Source organism: Epinephelus lanceolatus, chromosome 9 (assembly GCF_041903045.1).
Source record: "Epinephelus lanceolatus isolate andai-2023 chromosome 9, ASM4190304v1, whole genome shotgun sequence".
Taxonomy (NCBI): Eukaryota; Metazoa; Chordata; class Actinopteri; order Perciformes; family Serranidae; genus Epinephelus; species Epinephelus lanceolatus.
The window spans coordinates 30,300,917-30,319,527 of record NC_135742.1 but is presented as its reverse complement, the minus strand read 5'-3'; the positions used below and the strand labels follow the sequence as shown (position 1 = coordinate 30,319,527).

General features: G+C 42.4%; 1 protein-coding gene across 1 annotated transcript in view; it reads left to right on the top strand.

Annotated features, from left to right (window-relative positions):
• Positions 1-18,611, top strand: part of pdlim2 (PDZ and LIM domain 2 (mystique)) — a 43,788-nt gene that overhangs the window by 21,349 nt on the left and 3,828 nt on the right. The window contains exon 7 of the mRNA XM_033618498.2: positions 12,644-12,762. Within this exon, the coding sequence (XP_033474389.1) occupies positions 12,644-12,762 (119 nt within the window). The remainder of the gene's footprint in view (positions 1-12,643; positions 12,763-18,611) is intronic.

The following is an 18,611-nucleotide window of genomic DNA, read 5'->3' as shown; positions in this document are numbered from 1 at the left end:
CTTGAAAACATTGGAGCGCTCCTTCTAAGCGGCCGCTGGCTGAGAAGGTCCATTTTAAAATTTCTCTTCGAGTTTGGGATTCTTTGTGTTGTTTACATGTTAAATGGGATTCAGATGCACTGTCACTCACAGTGGTGTCCAGCCTTTTGAGACTGATGGCGTACGTCAGAGTAGTTTTGATCTCTTTCACACTGTGAGAAAGATGAACCGGTTTAGCCATGATGTAACTGGGGTCCAAGTGGTGCTTTTGAGGATGCCATCATTACTTTTTCTGAACATTTTAACCAGTCTTTATTGAAATAAAAAGCTTCTGTCAGTCATGACCGCCATGAAATCTGGTCCCAGCAAAATATAGTCTTTAGGAATGCAAGACAGCATCCCTCCTAATAACTAATTTGATGTGACTGCAAAGCCACATGGCATATTGTCTCCTTCCAAGTTGTTTTAGAGCAGGGAGGGTGTGCAAGATGTCTGTGTGTGCAGACATGAATCAGCTCTCAGACTGGCTCGCTTTCGTTTGGCTGATTCAACTGACATGAGTGTGATATGTGATGCTCGTTTGGACGGCGGACGCCTCAGGCAGACTTTAAGCTGGAGACTTGAGATGATAAAGTCGTCTAGTGTCAAATCCTTGCACTTGCAAGTAAATTTGCTTTTCTGTGCCACAAAGCCCTTTGGGCAAAAAAATAATGATAAATAAACAATTTAAATTCCAGTTGTTAGTTTTTCAGCTTTTAAAGGAGAGCTACACGGATGTTGCACATGAAGATCAGTATACTTGTCACGAAGGCTATCACTCAGCCTGTGAAAACAGTTGTGTTATATATATTCTGTGGTTCTTGAGGGTGCATTTTAAAGTCTGATGAAGGTGATGTCACCAGGGTTATTTTGAATAAGCCTTCAAATTCAACAGGAAGTCTGAGTTGCAAACTTGGGGCTTAACTTTAATATGCATGACTGTAAGGCAGAGAGGGTTTAACAAAAGAGTTGAGTTGCTTTATGGGAAATGTAGGATTCTGTGTTTTTGGAGCTTGACCCTTACTAGGCTCTAAAACTCAGGATATCGGTCGGTCTCGGTCTCTGCTAAATCTGTCTCTTGTGAGCCCCACAACTCAATAACAGTGCAATGCTAAATTTATGGAACCTTAAAGTTCCCGCCTGGACACGTTTAAAATACTTATACTAATATTTTTTTAACATGGTTTTTACCTCATAAAAACTTTCAAAAGGGATTGGAGGCAGATTTACTCCTTCTCCGTCGTTTAGAAATACTAGATCTGGCCTCCGCCCGTCCACCACCACTGCTTGCGGTAGATTTGGCTTTCCGTTTTCTCCACTGCTACTTGCGCTAGGTTGGCCGGTGAAGAAGTAGATGGCTAGTGTTAACGTTAAAGGAAATAGCAGAGAGATTCAGCCATACGTGTTTGAGCATTGTTTGAGCAGTCAGACCCAGACTCATATGGGTCTGATTGATGAGTCTGTTGTGTACCAAAATCAGCAACTAGCAGACATATCAGAATGGTAAGTGGGGTTAGCATCACTTATTTGTTTATGTTGTTTGTTAGCTTGTAGGTTAACTGGCAGTTGCAGCCTTAATGGTTGTGAAACATTCAATACTGTCTGTTATGATGGGGCTTTTGGTAAATAGTGGACGGGAGCTCCAGGATCCGGTTTACATCCAAAAACTGCACAGTCTGCCATGTTTGCTGTCAAAGCTTTGACTATGCCAATGCCAAGGCTGCTCTCTGTTGTGACAAGTGTGTTATGTGCTGGAGGTTTCTTTGCTGGTGTTGTGTTGAAGTCTGTTCCCCCTCTATACGTTTCTTGTATTACACAGTGATTGGCTTTGTCCGAGGTATGTTTGAAATTCAGAATTTAGGGAAGTGCACAGACAGTGACAGACTTTGCACAGATAGTCAAAGGCATTCATTTTAGGGAACAAAAACAGAAGAAAAACATATACATATTTTTAAATGTAGCTAAAATGTGAAGTCTGTAAACTGTTGTGGCTTTTGTCACGTCCAGTCCTTTGACTTAATGGTCTAATAGTCTGAATAGTGCAAGTACTCATGCTCAATTCAGCTGATATTACTGATACTGATATTAAATTTTTATCAATGTGTTATTTCCCACTTGCCTTCAAAGCATTGTAAGGCTGCAGTTGAGTACAGATGCTGATGTTTTCAGCATTTATCCAAAGCCACATTAAAAAAAACCTCACTGTGGAGTAAATAGTGAAGCTGCCGCCAGCAAACCATGGTGGAGCAAACTTCCGTATTGGCCTACCGAGAGACACATTAGAAGCTGTGTTGTGGCTGAGGGCTCCATTGGCGAGCCTTTAGGAATGAACTCGCTCCTGTCATAGCTGTCCGTCCGGGACGGCCTCACATGTTTGTGGTTTTTATGGAGTCTCCCGCTCTCCCATTCTCCTTACCATTTTTAAATGTACCCTTTTCTCTTATTTTTCTAATGTTGGAATGCGCATCATCTTGTTATCCTCCGGGAGACATTACATTACTTCTATCTCCTTCTACTCCAACATCAACTTGGCCTTTTTTGGCTTTTTTTAACTGTTCGTTTAGTATCTTTGAATTAATATCAAGCTTTGTGTTTTGAGAGGAGTGCAGTTTGAGATGTTTATTCACTGCTTTGTCCACCTTTTTTTTAATACTTTTCCGGGTCTTAAAGCTGATTTCTGTTGCTTGCTCTGCTGTCTATGCCTGACAGCCTTAGTGTTTACCATCATCCAGCCTAGTGGATGAGAGTTCTGGGTTTTGGCTGACCTCTTCCTCCAAGGGATGTCTACCCTGGTTTTAAAGTGGTGACGAGCCTCCCGCCGCAGTGCTGTGATTAGTGAGTGGAGTTCTTTCAGAGCGCTCGGTGGGGAAATGGCTGGGAAGAGGCCTGCCATGGGCACACTGTGCATTATGCTGCTCGGGCTGGCAGGAACACAGCAGCCCAGTGAGCACTAAGATGTGGAGCCTCCATGACAAGGGCCTCTGTCCTGTCTGAGAGGTGCAGAGTGCTGCTGTATCAGGTGATCAGCCTCTCTGAAAAGCTCCTAAAAGGCTTTTCCACCCTTGTTTTGGCTCCCTGGGTGAGGAGAGTGGGATGCGCAACAGGATCCCCCATTTTCCAGGGTGTTGGATATCCTGAGAAAAAGCCTGTGTACAATAGTGGCTGTGATGGCAGAGGCTATGGAAGGCTGGTGCTGCTTTTTCCCTCGTGTCACAAAGCCTGTCATTGTGTGATGGGAGCTGGAAGAGATGGGGGTCAGGGTGGAGCGGAGTGGACACCAGGGAGCCCGCTGACATTCCCAAACTGTACTTAAGCCATCACACCACTCCAGCCAGCCCAGAGGCTGCTCAAGCACAGCAATGTCCTTTTGTGAGTCATTATGGAGTCCCAAAGTGCCTGCAGCACCACGCAGAACACATGTATGATAATATGCAAAGATTAAAATTGCATGTTGCATGGTCACTGTACTTCTTTAAAGCGTTTGGCTTGAATACACTTCATCCTCATTCAAGGGTATTGTCTTTTCCTGCATATTTTTACATTTCTTTGCATTTGTAGTATCTATGGATTCATTTTGATTCTTGTTTGTGGTTAGTGCATCCAATGTTTGTATATGTTGGTGTCTTTTTAAAGTTGTGGGTTCAAGTCTTTGTTGCACAAAGCATTCATTCTCCTGAAGTGTCCTGAAGCAACAGTCCCAGCCAACCAGCTTAACGCTGAGGCACAACAAGCTGATGGTGGGCTGATGGTCAATGTCAGGGTGTCGATGAGCATCTGTCACCCAAGTTTTTGCAGTACGTAGGCACTAGTAGGCCCTTACTGGCTTTTTTCCCTGGCCAATTCAGGATTTTGAATTGGCATCTGGGACAGCGGAGCTTGTTGGTGAATGTAATATCACTCTGATTGAAGTTTAACTCAGTGCATGTGAAGAGAAACGTATGTGAGGAAAGCGACCAAAGTCAAGAGGATGTGAGATCCAAACAGACTTGTTGGATCAGGCAAGATTATTTTTAGTCATTGAGCTCTTTAGCAGAAATGGATCATAACTGTTAGTGGTATAATTCACTGGTACATGGTAAATATCCTTTGTTCTTTCAACATTGGATTGTGTTGTTAATGTGCTAACTGGCTAACCAGCGTCTTGAGTCTGTCCTGTTGGTCTTGTGGTTTCCCTTTTTGAATGACTCATACAGACTACAGCTGCCTTCGGTAGGTTGGCTGTGGTTGGCTGTTGGTTGCACTCTTTGCAATGTATTCAGGTGCATTTTTTTATGCAACAGTTGGCATGTGTTGCATTGTCACCGCAAGTTCTTTGATGTAGGTTTGGTGTGCTGGGCAGAAACATACAATAATGCAAAAATGCAAAGACAACTGTAAGAATAAATGAGTAAAGCTATTAACTCTTATGATCCTAAAGTGATGCATGTTATTGGGTGCAGCTTTGCACACTGTAGTTTTGTTATGTCATGCCATGATGTGACTAGCTGACTTTAATATCTACAAGCTCACCACCATGACAGAAGGAACTAAGACATCCTAGATTCCTGGAAGCTGGGCATGAGATTGTATCTGAACTGGCCGGCCACCGTCATGATTCAGACCATCTGTTTATATGATCAAGAAATGACCACAACAGGATCTCTGTTGCGAAGAGCAGGGCCAAAACCAAACTGCTTTTCACGAGACATGACCCGTCGCTGGGCCATTAGGACCAGGCTCCATGTCTGGGTTTGCAGTTGCTGCACTTTGAGGTTCCTGAGGGTTGCCTTAGCGGGTTGCCTGATCCTGTGCTGGGATAGGGTGGTTGCTTTATAAATATCCCTCCTAGTGTAGGATGGCCAGCTCCTGCAGGGTGACACCCGTATAGACCAGACTTTTCCTCTTTAAGCTAAATTGGGTAGAGTGTCCTTGGCTCTATGACATGTGTCGGTAAGCTCTTTATCCAGACAGGGCAGGGTAAATATCCATCCATACATCCTCAATACCATACATTTCTCTGTCCACTATTCTCACAGCGGGACAGCCTGCACGCCAGCGGCTGGCTTTGGCCTGCTCTATTCTGGAGGTTGTGGTGGACTGGAGTGCAAAGCTGCGGTCATCGCTTTAGAGCAGAAATGGAGACTTGGCATGCAGGAATAGAACTAAGTTTATGTTTTTCAACTGGAATCAAAATGTAACATTTTATATTGCACGCACTATTGGTTGAAAGAAAGTTTTTACAAGTCTCCAGTCCTGAAAATAGAAGTAAATGCACCTCACCTGTGAGTGGCTTCACCTCCAGCACTAAAAAGACACATATCTGCTCCTTGACGATGATAGCTTGGAATGATGTACTATTTCAGGTCTGACATGAGTGGGGCTGTTGTTTAGTTTGGCAGACCGGTGCGGTGCTGGCCGTGGCCACGGTGGAGGGATGTTTTCTTCTTCTCTGCACAGTGAGCTCTGTGACTGGACAGTGTGGGGCCTTTTCACATGGACTCGTAGCCGTTAAGCTTGGGGTCCATTGTGGCCACTGCGCGGGCAGCATGCCTCTCCTCATCCCAACTGATTGATCAGCACGCCTGTTTTTCTTTCCCCTGGAGTGGAAAAGCAAACTGGGGCACTTTTGATTCCCGGTGCTTTCCAGGCCCCCGAGCGCACTCATGGGGACACTCTGCACTGCAAGTTTTATGGGGAAATGTTGGCCGGCAGAGATGGTCCTTTTTACTAGTTGGTGCTGTTTACGAAGGTGGTTGAGTTGTATGTCAACATTCCAAAAGTTGTTGTCAAGGGAACGATGTGTATAACTGCCTCTCAGTGTATTCATGCCAGCAAAAACAAGACATGTCAGCATATGCTCCCCCCGTTTTACAAAGGACAACACCTACATTTCAGGGTAATGGTTACTGAGGCTACATTTGTTCATCATAAATCATAATTGTTAAGCTGGTAAAATGGCACTGAACACTGAAGAATAATTCTGCTGCACTGAGACACTATAAATGCATCTCTTGCTGACATTTTGGATTTATGTTTTAGCCAGTCACGGAAATTCCTCTAGAAATTTGAGTATTAGGCTGTACTCCATCATGTTGTATTGCATTATAAGTCATAGTATTATGTTAGACAGTAGAGTTACTGTACCTCTGAAACCAAAGTGAGACTTGCCAGATGTTTTCTGTCTAATAACTGCAGTTGTGTTGCTGTCAGGCTCATTAACCATTAGAGTCACCTTTATGGAGGGATTTTCACTGATTAGCTATCAAAAGTGGCATCATATCTGGACCTCCCAGCTCATAATCTTCTCAGTGTGGTTAAACTAATCTTCTTTTGATTGCCACTGTCTTTTTTTGATGCATATGAGAAGAGGCATCCTGGCAGCCACAAATTAAAAGTATCATGTCGTCCAGCGATTTTACTCCAACCATAATGAATTCCAGATGTCTAATGAGCTTGATACGCTGTTCCAGTCGGAGCCTTGTGGGGAATTTAATAGGGATGAAAAATGTGTTGCTTGCAGCACCCTTCGTGGATAAATAAATGATCAGACTCTTATTCATTCCTCATTGTGTCTTTGACTTTTTGGTGGCAGGGTGGGTGAGAGCCTCCCTCGGACCACCTACACTATGGTCACATGAAACGGCTTTGGCTCGTCTTAGGGGTCTCAAATTGTTCTCTGCGCCATTACCGTTCACACACAACCAGGTTCATCCACATGTATCATGTGCTGAGCTGCAGGAAACATGGACATTACAGTACAGAAAACTTTGATGTTTATGGTAAATATTTCCTTGAGCATCAACTGTAAATTTGTCAGTGTATAGTCAATGTGTAATTGTATACCGCTAATCAGTTTAGATTAAATAATGGAAATCGTAGTCTCACTGGCAGAAAGGTAAAAAGCTAAATGCTGCTGTTTTAGCTGACAGTGGCCAAAGTGCACAGAGTGAATTACAGTATGCTCACAGTCATCCTGTTGTCTTCATCTCTCTGCTGCTCATCTGGCCTCTAATCTTGTACATATGGTTTATATCTGGAGCAGTCTGATGGTGTGTGGCCGTGGTAAACGAATGGAGAGAGGGGGAGGTATTAGCATGACAAAGATCTGTCATTTTATTCCATCTTATTGAATGCTGCACAGTGTGCGCTGGGGCCAAGAATTTATATGTAGAAGGCATTATAGAGGATTTAGAAGGTTGAGCTTGACTTCTAAAGCTTACTCCATGCACTGCAGTATGGACTGGGTACTGTAAATCAAGAGTTTTACATCCCTGTTTCAGAGAAAGGTAAACCTAGCATGCCTTAAGGTTAGAAAATGAGATCATCTATAGAGCTTGTGTAATAAATGTGGGCTTGAAAATACATGTAGAATAGCAGAAAGGGGGTCATCACTTTAAGCAGCCTCTTTAGGAGCTGTAGTCGGCCTGCACCCATCAGCCCACTGGTCTTGTTGTGTTATTATAAATCATTGTTTAGTCTGAGGCCTTCCATTAAAGAGCTGTAGTGAGATATGAGGCAGTAAAAAAACTAAAGAATGTTAATGACATGAATTTTGATACAAAACAATCATTTTTTATTTGTTACAGAATGTGGACACGGCGATGCACCATCGCTCAGACATAATTACAGGGCAGGGTCCATCAGTGACAGTGGATAACGAGTAGTTTACCGTCAGCCTCAGGTCTTTGCTCAGGACCTCCACCAGTGCACACTGCTGGATAGGAAACACTGTACACAGCTCTGATTATTACCCAGCCCAGGATGTCTGGTGTCCCCCGCCTCATTGTAGTACAGCAGTCATGTCTGTGGTGGAGACAGTGAACGAGCACTTTCTTACAGCAACATCAAGCTTCCCAAAATAAAAGCTCCCCTAGGCATCGGCCCTGTGCGCTGCTTGGCCCATGCCCTGTAATTGAAGCTGCAGGGTGGTAATGATGATGATGCAGAGTGGCTTGCTTGGAGCCAGACTGAAGGCTCCTCCACTGGCACTGTCCCCAACGTCTCCCATGGGCCTTGATCTGAAACAGCTGCCCTTACTTCAGTTCACCATTTCCTGTTTGTTTGTGTCTTGAAGTGGCCAATCAGACAGAGGCTTGTACTTGTTATAGAGTGATTCTCTTACATTTTGACAGTTTAGCCACTATTTTTCCCTCCCGCACGAGCCTTTCCCTGACCATAAGCCCGTCACACATGGTCATTCATTCACTTAAATCAGATCATGACGTTCAGGCTCAGTCATCCAAAAACCAGATGATATTTTCAAGAACAGATTTTATAAACTGATTTTTGAAGTGGATATTCTTAATGGTTTTAAATAAATGAATCACTGCTAAAAATGGTTTGGTAGAGTGATGTGAAACACACAAGTTGGCACAACTGTTGTGGTTGGAGACGCCCTTTTTTCTGCTTTGAGAAATGTGGCTTGTTATGGCTTTGTCAGGTCACACCTGTTTTGGTTAACATACCAATAAAGCGCATGCAGAACAGGGAAAACACACATTTGGATTTTTATGTTGGAATCAAGCTGAATCCCATTAATGGCACATTTTGCTGACACACAAGGGTGTACCCTGTCTCTCTCCCAGTGCATGCTGGGATAGGCTCCAGCCCCCTCGCCCCTGCCAAGGATAAAGCAGTTATACAAAACGGACAGACGGATAGATGATTCAAATAAACAGCAGGCTTCAACACAACCATCCACAACTAGTCTGCCATCTTTGCAGCAGATGTCTTGATGTAGTAGAGGGACATGTCCTGCATAAAGTTAGATTTTAACATTTTAGCCTCTGAAAACTTGGTTTCAAATTTTAATTGTTTCTCTACAGTATTAAGTATACATCACTAAATAAGCAATAATCAAAGTTAAAGTTTGGAAAAGAAAACATCTGTGTATCGATATGATTTATTAAGAGTTTAACACTCAAAAACTCAGCTAATGTGCTTCAACGGGACTGTGTGGGTTTGATTTGATCAGATTTGATTGACAGTGACCTGGAAACATCAGCAAACACCCAACAACTGTCATCAGATTGGATTCAGATGCTGCTGAATCCATAATGTTGCAAGTAGATGGTAGGGGTGGGAAACACAAGAGGGCCTGCAACATGATATCATCATGATACTTAAATTATGATACAATGTTGTTGCAATATTAAACGCCTTGCTTAGTATTGCAATTTATTACCTTTCATCGGCTGTGAGTTATGTCCCCAAAGGAACACTTTGTCAACATCTGCTTTAACTAATAAGACTAAGCTTGTAGTTTGTGTATCCCACTTCAGTCATTTTTATTGCAGCAAGATGTATCTGGTGGAGCGAAAAAGCAGTTGATTTTATTATTCTCATAGTATACCAAAAGTTTAGTTTGTATTAGCAATATTAATCATTTATATAATAAAAAAATATTGATACTTGGCATCTGTGTACCAATACAATAGTGTCATGCAAAATATCAGGATACTATAGGCTATATTAAATATTATATTACCTTTTCCCAACTGAACTCCATCCACTTTAAATTGTAAACAAAGCACAAACAAAACCACAAATACACAATTTAGAATTCTGTCATGTGAAATACGTAAAACCGTTTTAACTTTTGCAGAGAATAGTGTGTATGTGTAGGGCACTCGCTCATAATAAGAAGCTGATGGGTTTTCTGGGCCTTTAAAAAGGTGTGTGTTTGAATGTATTCATGCATGAACTCACTTTTCACTCACACAAATACACGGTAAAAAAAAAAAAAGTACAGTACAAAACTTTCAGTGGAAGATGTTAAGGTTGGATTTGTTATTGTATACGCAGCTGAAGACCAGCACAGCATACCAGTGACTTACTCTCATGATCCCGGCCATGTTGATTGTGAGCTCCTGATTACAGCTCAGTGCAGCTCTAATCAGAGTTTCCTCCCATCACCAGCCGCAGGAACCAGGAAGAACTGGCTGATGATTTTCTCCAATGGTCTCTCCCATCTCTGAAACATACCCCCATCCAAGACAAAATAATAGGCTTTCCTCGGCTCGCCTGTGTGCCCCTCCCTGAGATTGTCGGTGGGTGAGACATGGGGGCGCTGTTGGCACTGCCATGCAGTTTACTAAATGCATTGCAGCTCTGAGATCAGCTGTGTGTGATGGTTTGATGGCTTACAATGGAATAGTGATGATTTTAGAACAAAGATGTTTTGGGGAGCTCTGTTTAAGACCATTAGCAGCCGTGCTGCATTTACTGCTATAAAAGGCTGGAATCAGACTGTGTGAGTGGATGAAGGTGAAGGAGAACTTGTTATGACGGTGCGGACAAAGTTTTTTTTCAACTTTCTAAGGTCAAGCTCAATCACAGCTGCATACTTGCTGTCACAGTGGAGCGCATGTTTTTTTTTTTTCTTTCTCCCTCTTCCATTTGTTTTTCTTTACTTCATTGCATTCCTCTTGAGTCTCATAGATCAGAGTTGTGATTTTATTGTAATTCTTCAGCTGTTGGAGAGCATGAAGATCTACATTCAGTAGCCAGACACTTATATAACATAGGTTTGGTTTGCATTAGTGTAGACTCATATGCACATACTGTGTGGCTTCACTAGGTCTTCCTGAAAGAATCCCTAAAGCATGTATACTATCAGGTACATGCCCCTGAGATTGGTTCACAGCAGGAGGGTACATGCACTTCTTTATTCTTGTGCTGTGATGATATGGAATATGTGATCCTATGAGCCTGCAGTTATTATGCTTGGTTTATCCTGGGAAGAATCACAGGGAGACGTCCCAATGATCATTTCTGGTAAAGGCTTCCTGGCATGCACCGCTAATCTGCCCACTCACTAAGGAAAAAGAAGAGGAAAATTGGACTCAATTGAGAACAGAGACATTGTTCAAAGAGTTTCTGAATTGGAAGCGGGTGCTGGCATTGGACACACAAATCTTTGACTCCATCAGTGCCACTGTGTCAGCGTCGAGCTCCGGCATCAGCTCCAACTTGAGCCTCAGACATGTACCGGTTCAAAGACCTGGGTGGAGACATTTCTCCCTTGGATGGAGCGTGAGTTAACACTGATGCCAGCTGGTGACGGTTGAGGGAGAAAAACTCAGTGAGCTTTTATTGTGAAAGCTGTACTCTTGAGTTGTCTGTGGGCTGTTTGATTCGTAGTCAACGTTTTCCTGGACCGTGCACAGACCTAAAATAAAGTAATTGCTTTGTTTCCCAGCAAACTGGAAGTTGTGAAAGTGTTTGGAGACTTCCTCTTTTTCTTTTAACTGAGTCATTCTTTTTAGTTGAACATTGCAGCAGTGCATGAGTTTGCATTCTGTGATCAGCAGTGGTCAGTGGTACGGGTGGACATGGTTAGATGCCAGACATTGTTGTGGTTAAAAACAATTAGTCTGTAGGAATTCCTGACTGTAAAAGTGTCTGAGTTGAGTTATGTGCTGTGCAGACTTAGTCCAGGTGTGCTGAGTGTTTAGTGTGAACATGTGCCTAAGGTCACTTTCACTAGTGGCTCACTCCTGCACCTTTATGACATAATTAAATAAATCAACCTTTGCCCGCAGTGTTGTAACTGTGTGTGCTCCTGCCTTTGCTTTCTGCTTAGCTACAAAAAAAAAAAAAAAAATCACTGGCACATTTGCTGAGACTTCAGTTTATGAACTTCTTCTGTACAGTAGATATATAGCGCCCTCTTCTGTCCAGTGTCACACATTATTCACTTAATAGCTAAGACTTCACTCACAGTTTCCTTCTTGAATTGCACTATTGTTTGTACAGTACTGTAAGTGTTCGGTTTGGCTGGTTGAGCTTGTAGCCGCGTGGAATGTCTCTCATTTCGTGACGAGGGACACTGTTTATAACTGTCATGAATAATTGTGAGATTTGCACTGCATCTGGAAGCCATTGAAGTACATGCAGGCTCTGTCTTTCCCATCAGACCAACAGTGGAGTCAGTGCCAAACATCTGTTGCCACACAATCTATCATCTATCAGCTGAGGGGCTGAAGTTCAGCTCTGATATGAATGGTAATCAAGACAGAAAATGTTGATGTGGGTTGCTGTGATTGTTGGGACTGATGAGCCCGGAATGTGGGGGTGTGACTCATGCAGCAGAAACTTTGAGAGCACGGGGCACCAAAAACAATCGAACGCTGAACAAATTGTGTTGTTTGTTCTGGAGTGAAAGAACTTCTCCAGGTTTCAGTCAAAGCTGCGAAGTAAAAAAGAAGCTGTGTTACTCTGTATGTGGTGTTTCTCCATCTGGAGCTAATTTAAGATACTAATAAATGTCTCCCCTTTTGATCTTGACTGACTATATCCTGCCCGATGGGGTGTCAGAGTTTGTTTTATTCCAACTTGTCATACAGTACAGTCTTGTCAGATTTAGAGCTTCCTGAAACAAGGACACTACATTTGTTCAGTGCCAGTACACTGCTTGGAGCAGCAGTGATCCAGAAATGCTGCTGCTGATATCCTGCCTCTGCTGAGCATAGCTTTTTTGTGACTCTTTTACTGTAACATTGCATCAGTCTAAACACTTCCACACTTTCTCAACAGACTCCAGAATTCTGAACTTCAAAGTCAGTTTCAGCTGCTGGAGGAAGTTCGACTTTCATGCTTACTCACTCACTCTTGCTTTTGTTGTCGCTTTCCTCTTCCTCCACAGGAGTTCTCCCCTCCAGACTACAGAAATAACTCTGTGTCCAGCAGAACCCCGACACCCCCAGGACGCTATTCACCTCATAGCCCCATTGATCGGGACGCACCCATGTCCCCACGTCGCAGGTAAAGACCACATCGAAACACCAATAAACGCCATAGTTAAAATTATGTACAGTAAATTACACTGACTGCTGTGGATACCTTTTAATCTTTAAATTGCATCTTTTGTTGAAATGAAACATGAAATAGAAATGTGTTACAATCTTGCACATTTAACCAGACATGTAGTAACTATTCCACATCAGTCACTGTTTGTACTGCATCTGATGTAAAAGTGGAAAAGAGACACTGTGCTTTATTTATATGTTTGAATATTAACAGCCAGATGTTTTTACAGTCCACAATTTTACATTTTACTCTATTTTAGTTTAAAGTTTCTCCACATATAACAGCAGCAGGATGGTGTCCTCTCTAACAAGAGTATGTATACAGTACTGGCAGTCATCCTGCGCCATCTATAGGCCAGTAGAGTTATACACACAGATTCAAGCCTGGTCCTTGAAAGCATAGTCGTTTTATACAAGAAGAAAACACAATAAAAAAAAAGCTTTCACTATAAGTTAGTACTAGCAGTAATAAATACATTTGTAAAAACTCACATTTAGTTGACATAATGCTGGGCAAAATATTTGTTATATAGATATTGTGATATGAGAGTAAATATCATCTTAGATTTTGGATATCATAATATTCAAAGTGTTGTCTTTTCCTGGTATTAAAGGTCTAGTGTGTAGGATTTAGGGCTTCTGTTGGCAGAAATGGTGTATATAATACTCATAATTATGTTTTCATTAGTTGATAATCACCTGAAACTAAGAATCTTGTTTACCTGAGAAATGAGTCATTAATATCTATATATCTCCCATAGAGTTTGCCATGTTATTCTACAGTTGCCTCGAACAGGCAAACCAAACACTGGCTCTAGATAGGGCCATTTGCGTTTTTGCGTCAGCAGCCATAGTTCTCCTACACCCTTGGCACATGAGAGAAGATTCTGTTCTGCATTCTTACTGCTAAATGCCACTAAATCGTGCACACTGTATTTTTAAAGGCTGCATTAAAGTAAAGTGATGTAATTTTCTTAACTTACCAGACTGTTCTAGCTGTTAAACTATTTGCATTTACCCAATTATATCCACATTGCTGATGATTATTTATCAAATATCTTATTGTGTGCATATTTTGTGAAAGCAACAGTATAATCACTATATCTGTATTGACCTATGTGGTCGAAAATATCATATTTGATTTTCTCTGTTTCGCTCAAAGTTGAAGTTGTGACAGAGAGGTGCTTATTATGGTTATGTCTGAGTAATCTCATCTAATGACACAGTGGTATCCACTTACACCTCCACTATGAATCAGCAGCTCAGATACTGTTTCAACTTGAGATGGTCTCCATAAGCCTGACAGAAGTAGTTTTTATTGCAGAAATACTGTGTTAGATTACATGAGGTTATTTCAGTGGTTAGGATATTGCAGTATTTCCCATATTTGGAATTTATCTGCTCTCTGCTCGAAACATTCCTTTGTATATTTGTAATTATTGTTTCTTCCTTACAAAAGTCTGAATGGAAAGGATGTTAAAAGGGCAAATGGAGTGAAAAGTCAGTCAAACCAGCGCATTGATTGAGTGTGCGACTATTAGTCAGTTTGTGAATTCGCTGTTGTGCTGCAGCTGACCGTCGGTGCTCAGAGCTGTTTGCAGCTGCACTGAGTCAACAACTACAAATGAACTTTCATCCTTTGGGAAATACTAAATAGTCTCTGGCACCACCTGCACTACAGTTTGCTTTTTCCTGCTTCGCCCCCTCTGATGAGGTGATGTAGCTGTAATTTGACTCAGTTCAGAGCATGCAGGTGTTTCCCTCTGAACATTTTTTGGATTCACTTACACTCAGCAATGTTTTTTATCTCAGCAGAAAAGAAAATCTTCTTTTAGTCTGCACACGGTCCTCTGTGTCCACTCTCTCTGCTGGAGAGGCTGGTGCCTGTGTTTTCACAGTGCAGGATGGTTGACTTTGGCCCCAGTTCCCCCCTGGGTAACCGCAGCTCGTGATATGACGTGTCAGCAACGGCAGTCCTATCCAAACACCCCATATTCCCAAAAAGTCAGATTTTGCTTCTCCCCCTGATTGGCCCCCAGTCTGGAGCCCCCGGCTTGCACACAAAGCCTCTCCCTGCTCCTCCCCAGCCAATCACAGGCTTAGTGACACCCATTTACCCACCCCTTCATGTCGCATGTCCAATGAGTTTCAGCCCAGAGGCACACCTTTCAGTCAGACTCTTGTTTTTCTGTCTCGTCTGGTTTAGACAGAGGTGTATGTTCGGCATCTTATATTGTTTTCTTTTGTATATTCCGAGTTTCCACAGCAGTGTTAGACATACAGGGAGAGTTACTGGAGAGAATAGTTGAGCTCCCTTTCTTTGTTCCCTCTTTGTTTCTCTTTGAGGTGAGTCTTGTCATTTTGAGTTTTGTCATTTGGATTTCATTTTGTCAGGATTTACCGACTTTGGTTTAGGTGTTGTACTGCAAGTACAATGGTTTGAGAAATGCAGTTGTGGTAAGGATCTTGGATATGTTTTGGCCACCCTCACGTGCTATGACTAGATCTTTATCATTGCAGCTCTGTGCCAAGTCTGGGTATAGAAACCAGCAACACATTGCTCTTAGATGTAGACATTTTGTAGATGTGAGAACAAAGCACAACTACTCTGAAGTTGTCAGCTACTGTAGAAATCTAACTGCTTCCACTGCAAATCCATGTGCTCTAGACTGCTTGCTCAGATGCATGGCGTTCCCTCTCACTCTCAGTTCTGTTATTTGTTTTCCTCCCATTTGACCTACACTTTCCATTTGTTTTGAGAATGCAATTTCAAAAGGAATAGCGAGCAAGGCGAGAATGGATTGCTGAGGGTGGAGCTGAGCATGTGGAGAGCTTTAGATGTCTGTTTTCAATTTGAAGCATGTTCAGTGATTCAGAGGGAAGGGTCTGAGCCTTGTCACAAATTTGTTGTCTTGTCTGTTTGCCATCTCCTGTTTCAGCCTTGTTCATTTAGCGCGAAGCTTAAAACTGAAATCCAGGCAGTCACAGTACATGTCGAGCACAGCCATGTTTTAAGCTTTTTAAACCAATATGAACATGAGATGTTTTATATGCAACACACTGAGGAAATGTTACATGTACAAGAGAGGTGCATAATTATTATGGCATTGCTCTTTTGCACATTGACATTAAAATAAAACTGTGACTTCCAGCTTTAAGGGTCTTTGAGACTCATAAGCACATTTCATGCATAGTCCCCATGTGCAGGACAATGCAGAAGGACAATGATCCTAAACATAGAACCAAATCAACCAAGGAGTTTTCTTTTCTTTGGCAAAACAGCTAAATGTTCCTGAAGCCAAGTCTGTCACCTGACCTTAATCCAACTGAGCATGTGTTTCACAGACTGAAGGCAAAAGCCCGTAACAAGTAAGAAGTGAAAATTGCTGCAGACCTGGCAGAGCATCACCAGGGAAGATACCAAGTATTTGCTGAAGCCTGCGGTTCATAAATATTATGGACTACAAAGGCTTTGGCAACAAATATTTGACAAACTTCTTATCATTCCAGTAAACTGTGAGGTCATGTATGAAAAGCACTGCGATACCTTCCCTGTTTGCCCAAACTAAAGCTTCAACTCTGCATTTTAACTTCATAATCATTGTTTTAGATGTAGTATGCATCTGTCAGTCCAGGCACCTTCATTTTGTCCTTGGATAACCATATAACCAAATACAAGGTCTCATAGTGAAGTGATGCTTAAACACGTTATTCAACAATAATAAGCAGTTTCCATGGTGTGGGTTTAGGTCATTGTCTTTGAGCAGATTCTTCACAACACAGGTGTCGGTTAAAGGCTAAATATTTGGACAGATCTGTTGTATGTGACAACAGCTGGGACAGTCAGTCAGGTTAAGTTGACTGACTCTGGCTGACAGGTTGGCTGCAGGTGGAAGGCATCAGACCACACCTGGCCCCAGCTAGCACTCGGCCAACCGGTTCCTACTGACAGCAAACACTCACCAGCTCCCTCCAGACAAATACACTGACACGAGAACCCACTTTGTGTCTTTGTGTTTCTTTTTACTTATTTATCATCTGTCAGTCCAGGTTTCGATGCATGTGTTTCTTCAGGGAGGGATTGGTATTTGACCACACATCAACTGTGGTAGAAACAGTAAAAATAACAACTTTTCCACCACACCAGGGGTAAAGAAGTTGCTTGTAAACCTAGCCACTGTTCTTTTCTCTTATTTGTTTTTAAGAATTGACACCTACTACCCATAAGTGAAAGCCTCATCTTACTCTGCCAGGAGGGCATTCCTTGTTGTTTTGTGGCTGTTTAGTAGACTATTATTACATAGTACAAAGCTGATGTCCATTATTTTCTATCATGCCTCGTGTCAGGCACAAGACTTTGTATTTCACAATCATTTACACAGTCATGGTTGCTGAGAAGATTTAACTGTTATTTTCCATCAGAAAAGACTTCACAGATGCTTTACAGCAGGGGTTGCCAACCTGCAGCTCGCTGCCCATTTTTAAATGGCCCATGGTGAGCTTTTAAAAATAAACTAGAATGGCTCGAGCATATTTCTAATAAATTGCTCTATATGTACATTGCAGTACAGCCTGGTTTAAACACAATGTTGCTGTCATCTTCAACAACTACTTCTAGCAAGTGCTGCCATTGCACTTGTTAATTTGAAGGCTAGCTATCACTACTTCAACTCCAATTATTAATTGTTAGTTGATAAAAACATTTACCTCCGTGAACATGGCAGATGACCCAAAAAGACAGAAGACAGAGAAATACTTTGTAATTTGTAGGGACTCTGATAAACTACTGTAATGTCAAATATTAAACTGTTTAGTAGTGTTGCATAGCAATTTTGATAGAAAATAAATGATCTATAGCAAATGGGCTTTTCTGGTCTAGAGACAGTGAGGACGCATTCACACCAGAGCTATTTGGTCCGCTTTAAACAAACCCTGGTCCACTTCCATGGATAGTTTGGTTCATTTGGAGTGGTGTGAACGCTCATTTGAACTTTGGTGCGGACCAAATGAGCGAACCCTGGTCCGCTTGAAAACTGGGGCTCTCGGTTCACTTGCAAGTGAACCCTGGTGCGGTTCACTTGCAAGTCGTGAGGAGGTGCAGCTGCTGATTGATATAAATTTGGTGTTGCTCCATTGTTTCTGTGGTGACCAAGCCGGCTGAAGGAGATGGATTTCCGTTTTTGGTCCTGGCCAATCGATGAGCCGGGTTTTCTTCTTTCTCATGCTTTTTTTCTTCCTGGTCAGTGGTCGTTACTACTGACCAAGATATACTGCCCCCAAAGGAGTAGCTGTTGTAACTGCATGACGTTGTCCAGGCGGTTTGGTCCGCTTTAAAAAGTGCAGTGTGGAAGTGAACCGAACCAAATGAAGGCGTAAAATGTTTCTGGAATCCCCGCCCAATCAAACAGAGTCGCTCGGACTATCCTGGTGTGAATGCATCCTGATTTTCTTGCAGTGAAACTGGTTTAAAACTATTATGCTAGTGTTTACCCTGCAACATTTTCTTGTACATGGCCCATAATCAAAAAAGTCCCCCCCCCCCCCCCCCCCCCCCTGCTATGAACTTCCACTGTCACCCTAATATTGTCTGTGTTTTTGCCTTGAGGCTGTTTTCTGAGAACAGTGCCTCTGGTAAGGGGATATGGTGGGGTCCTGTTGAGGGAATGGACACTGTTTGGCCTCTTGCCTGTGGTGTGTAATCTACATGTAATACTCAGAGGTCAAAGTCTCAAAGCCAGCTGCTGCCCCCTTCCTTCATTTCCTCTGGATTCTGTTAAACCAGACTCACAACAGGTCTTTCATAAA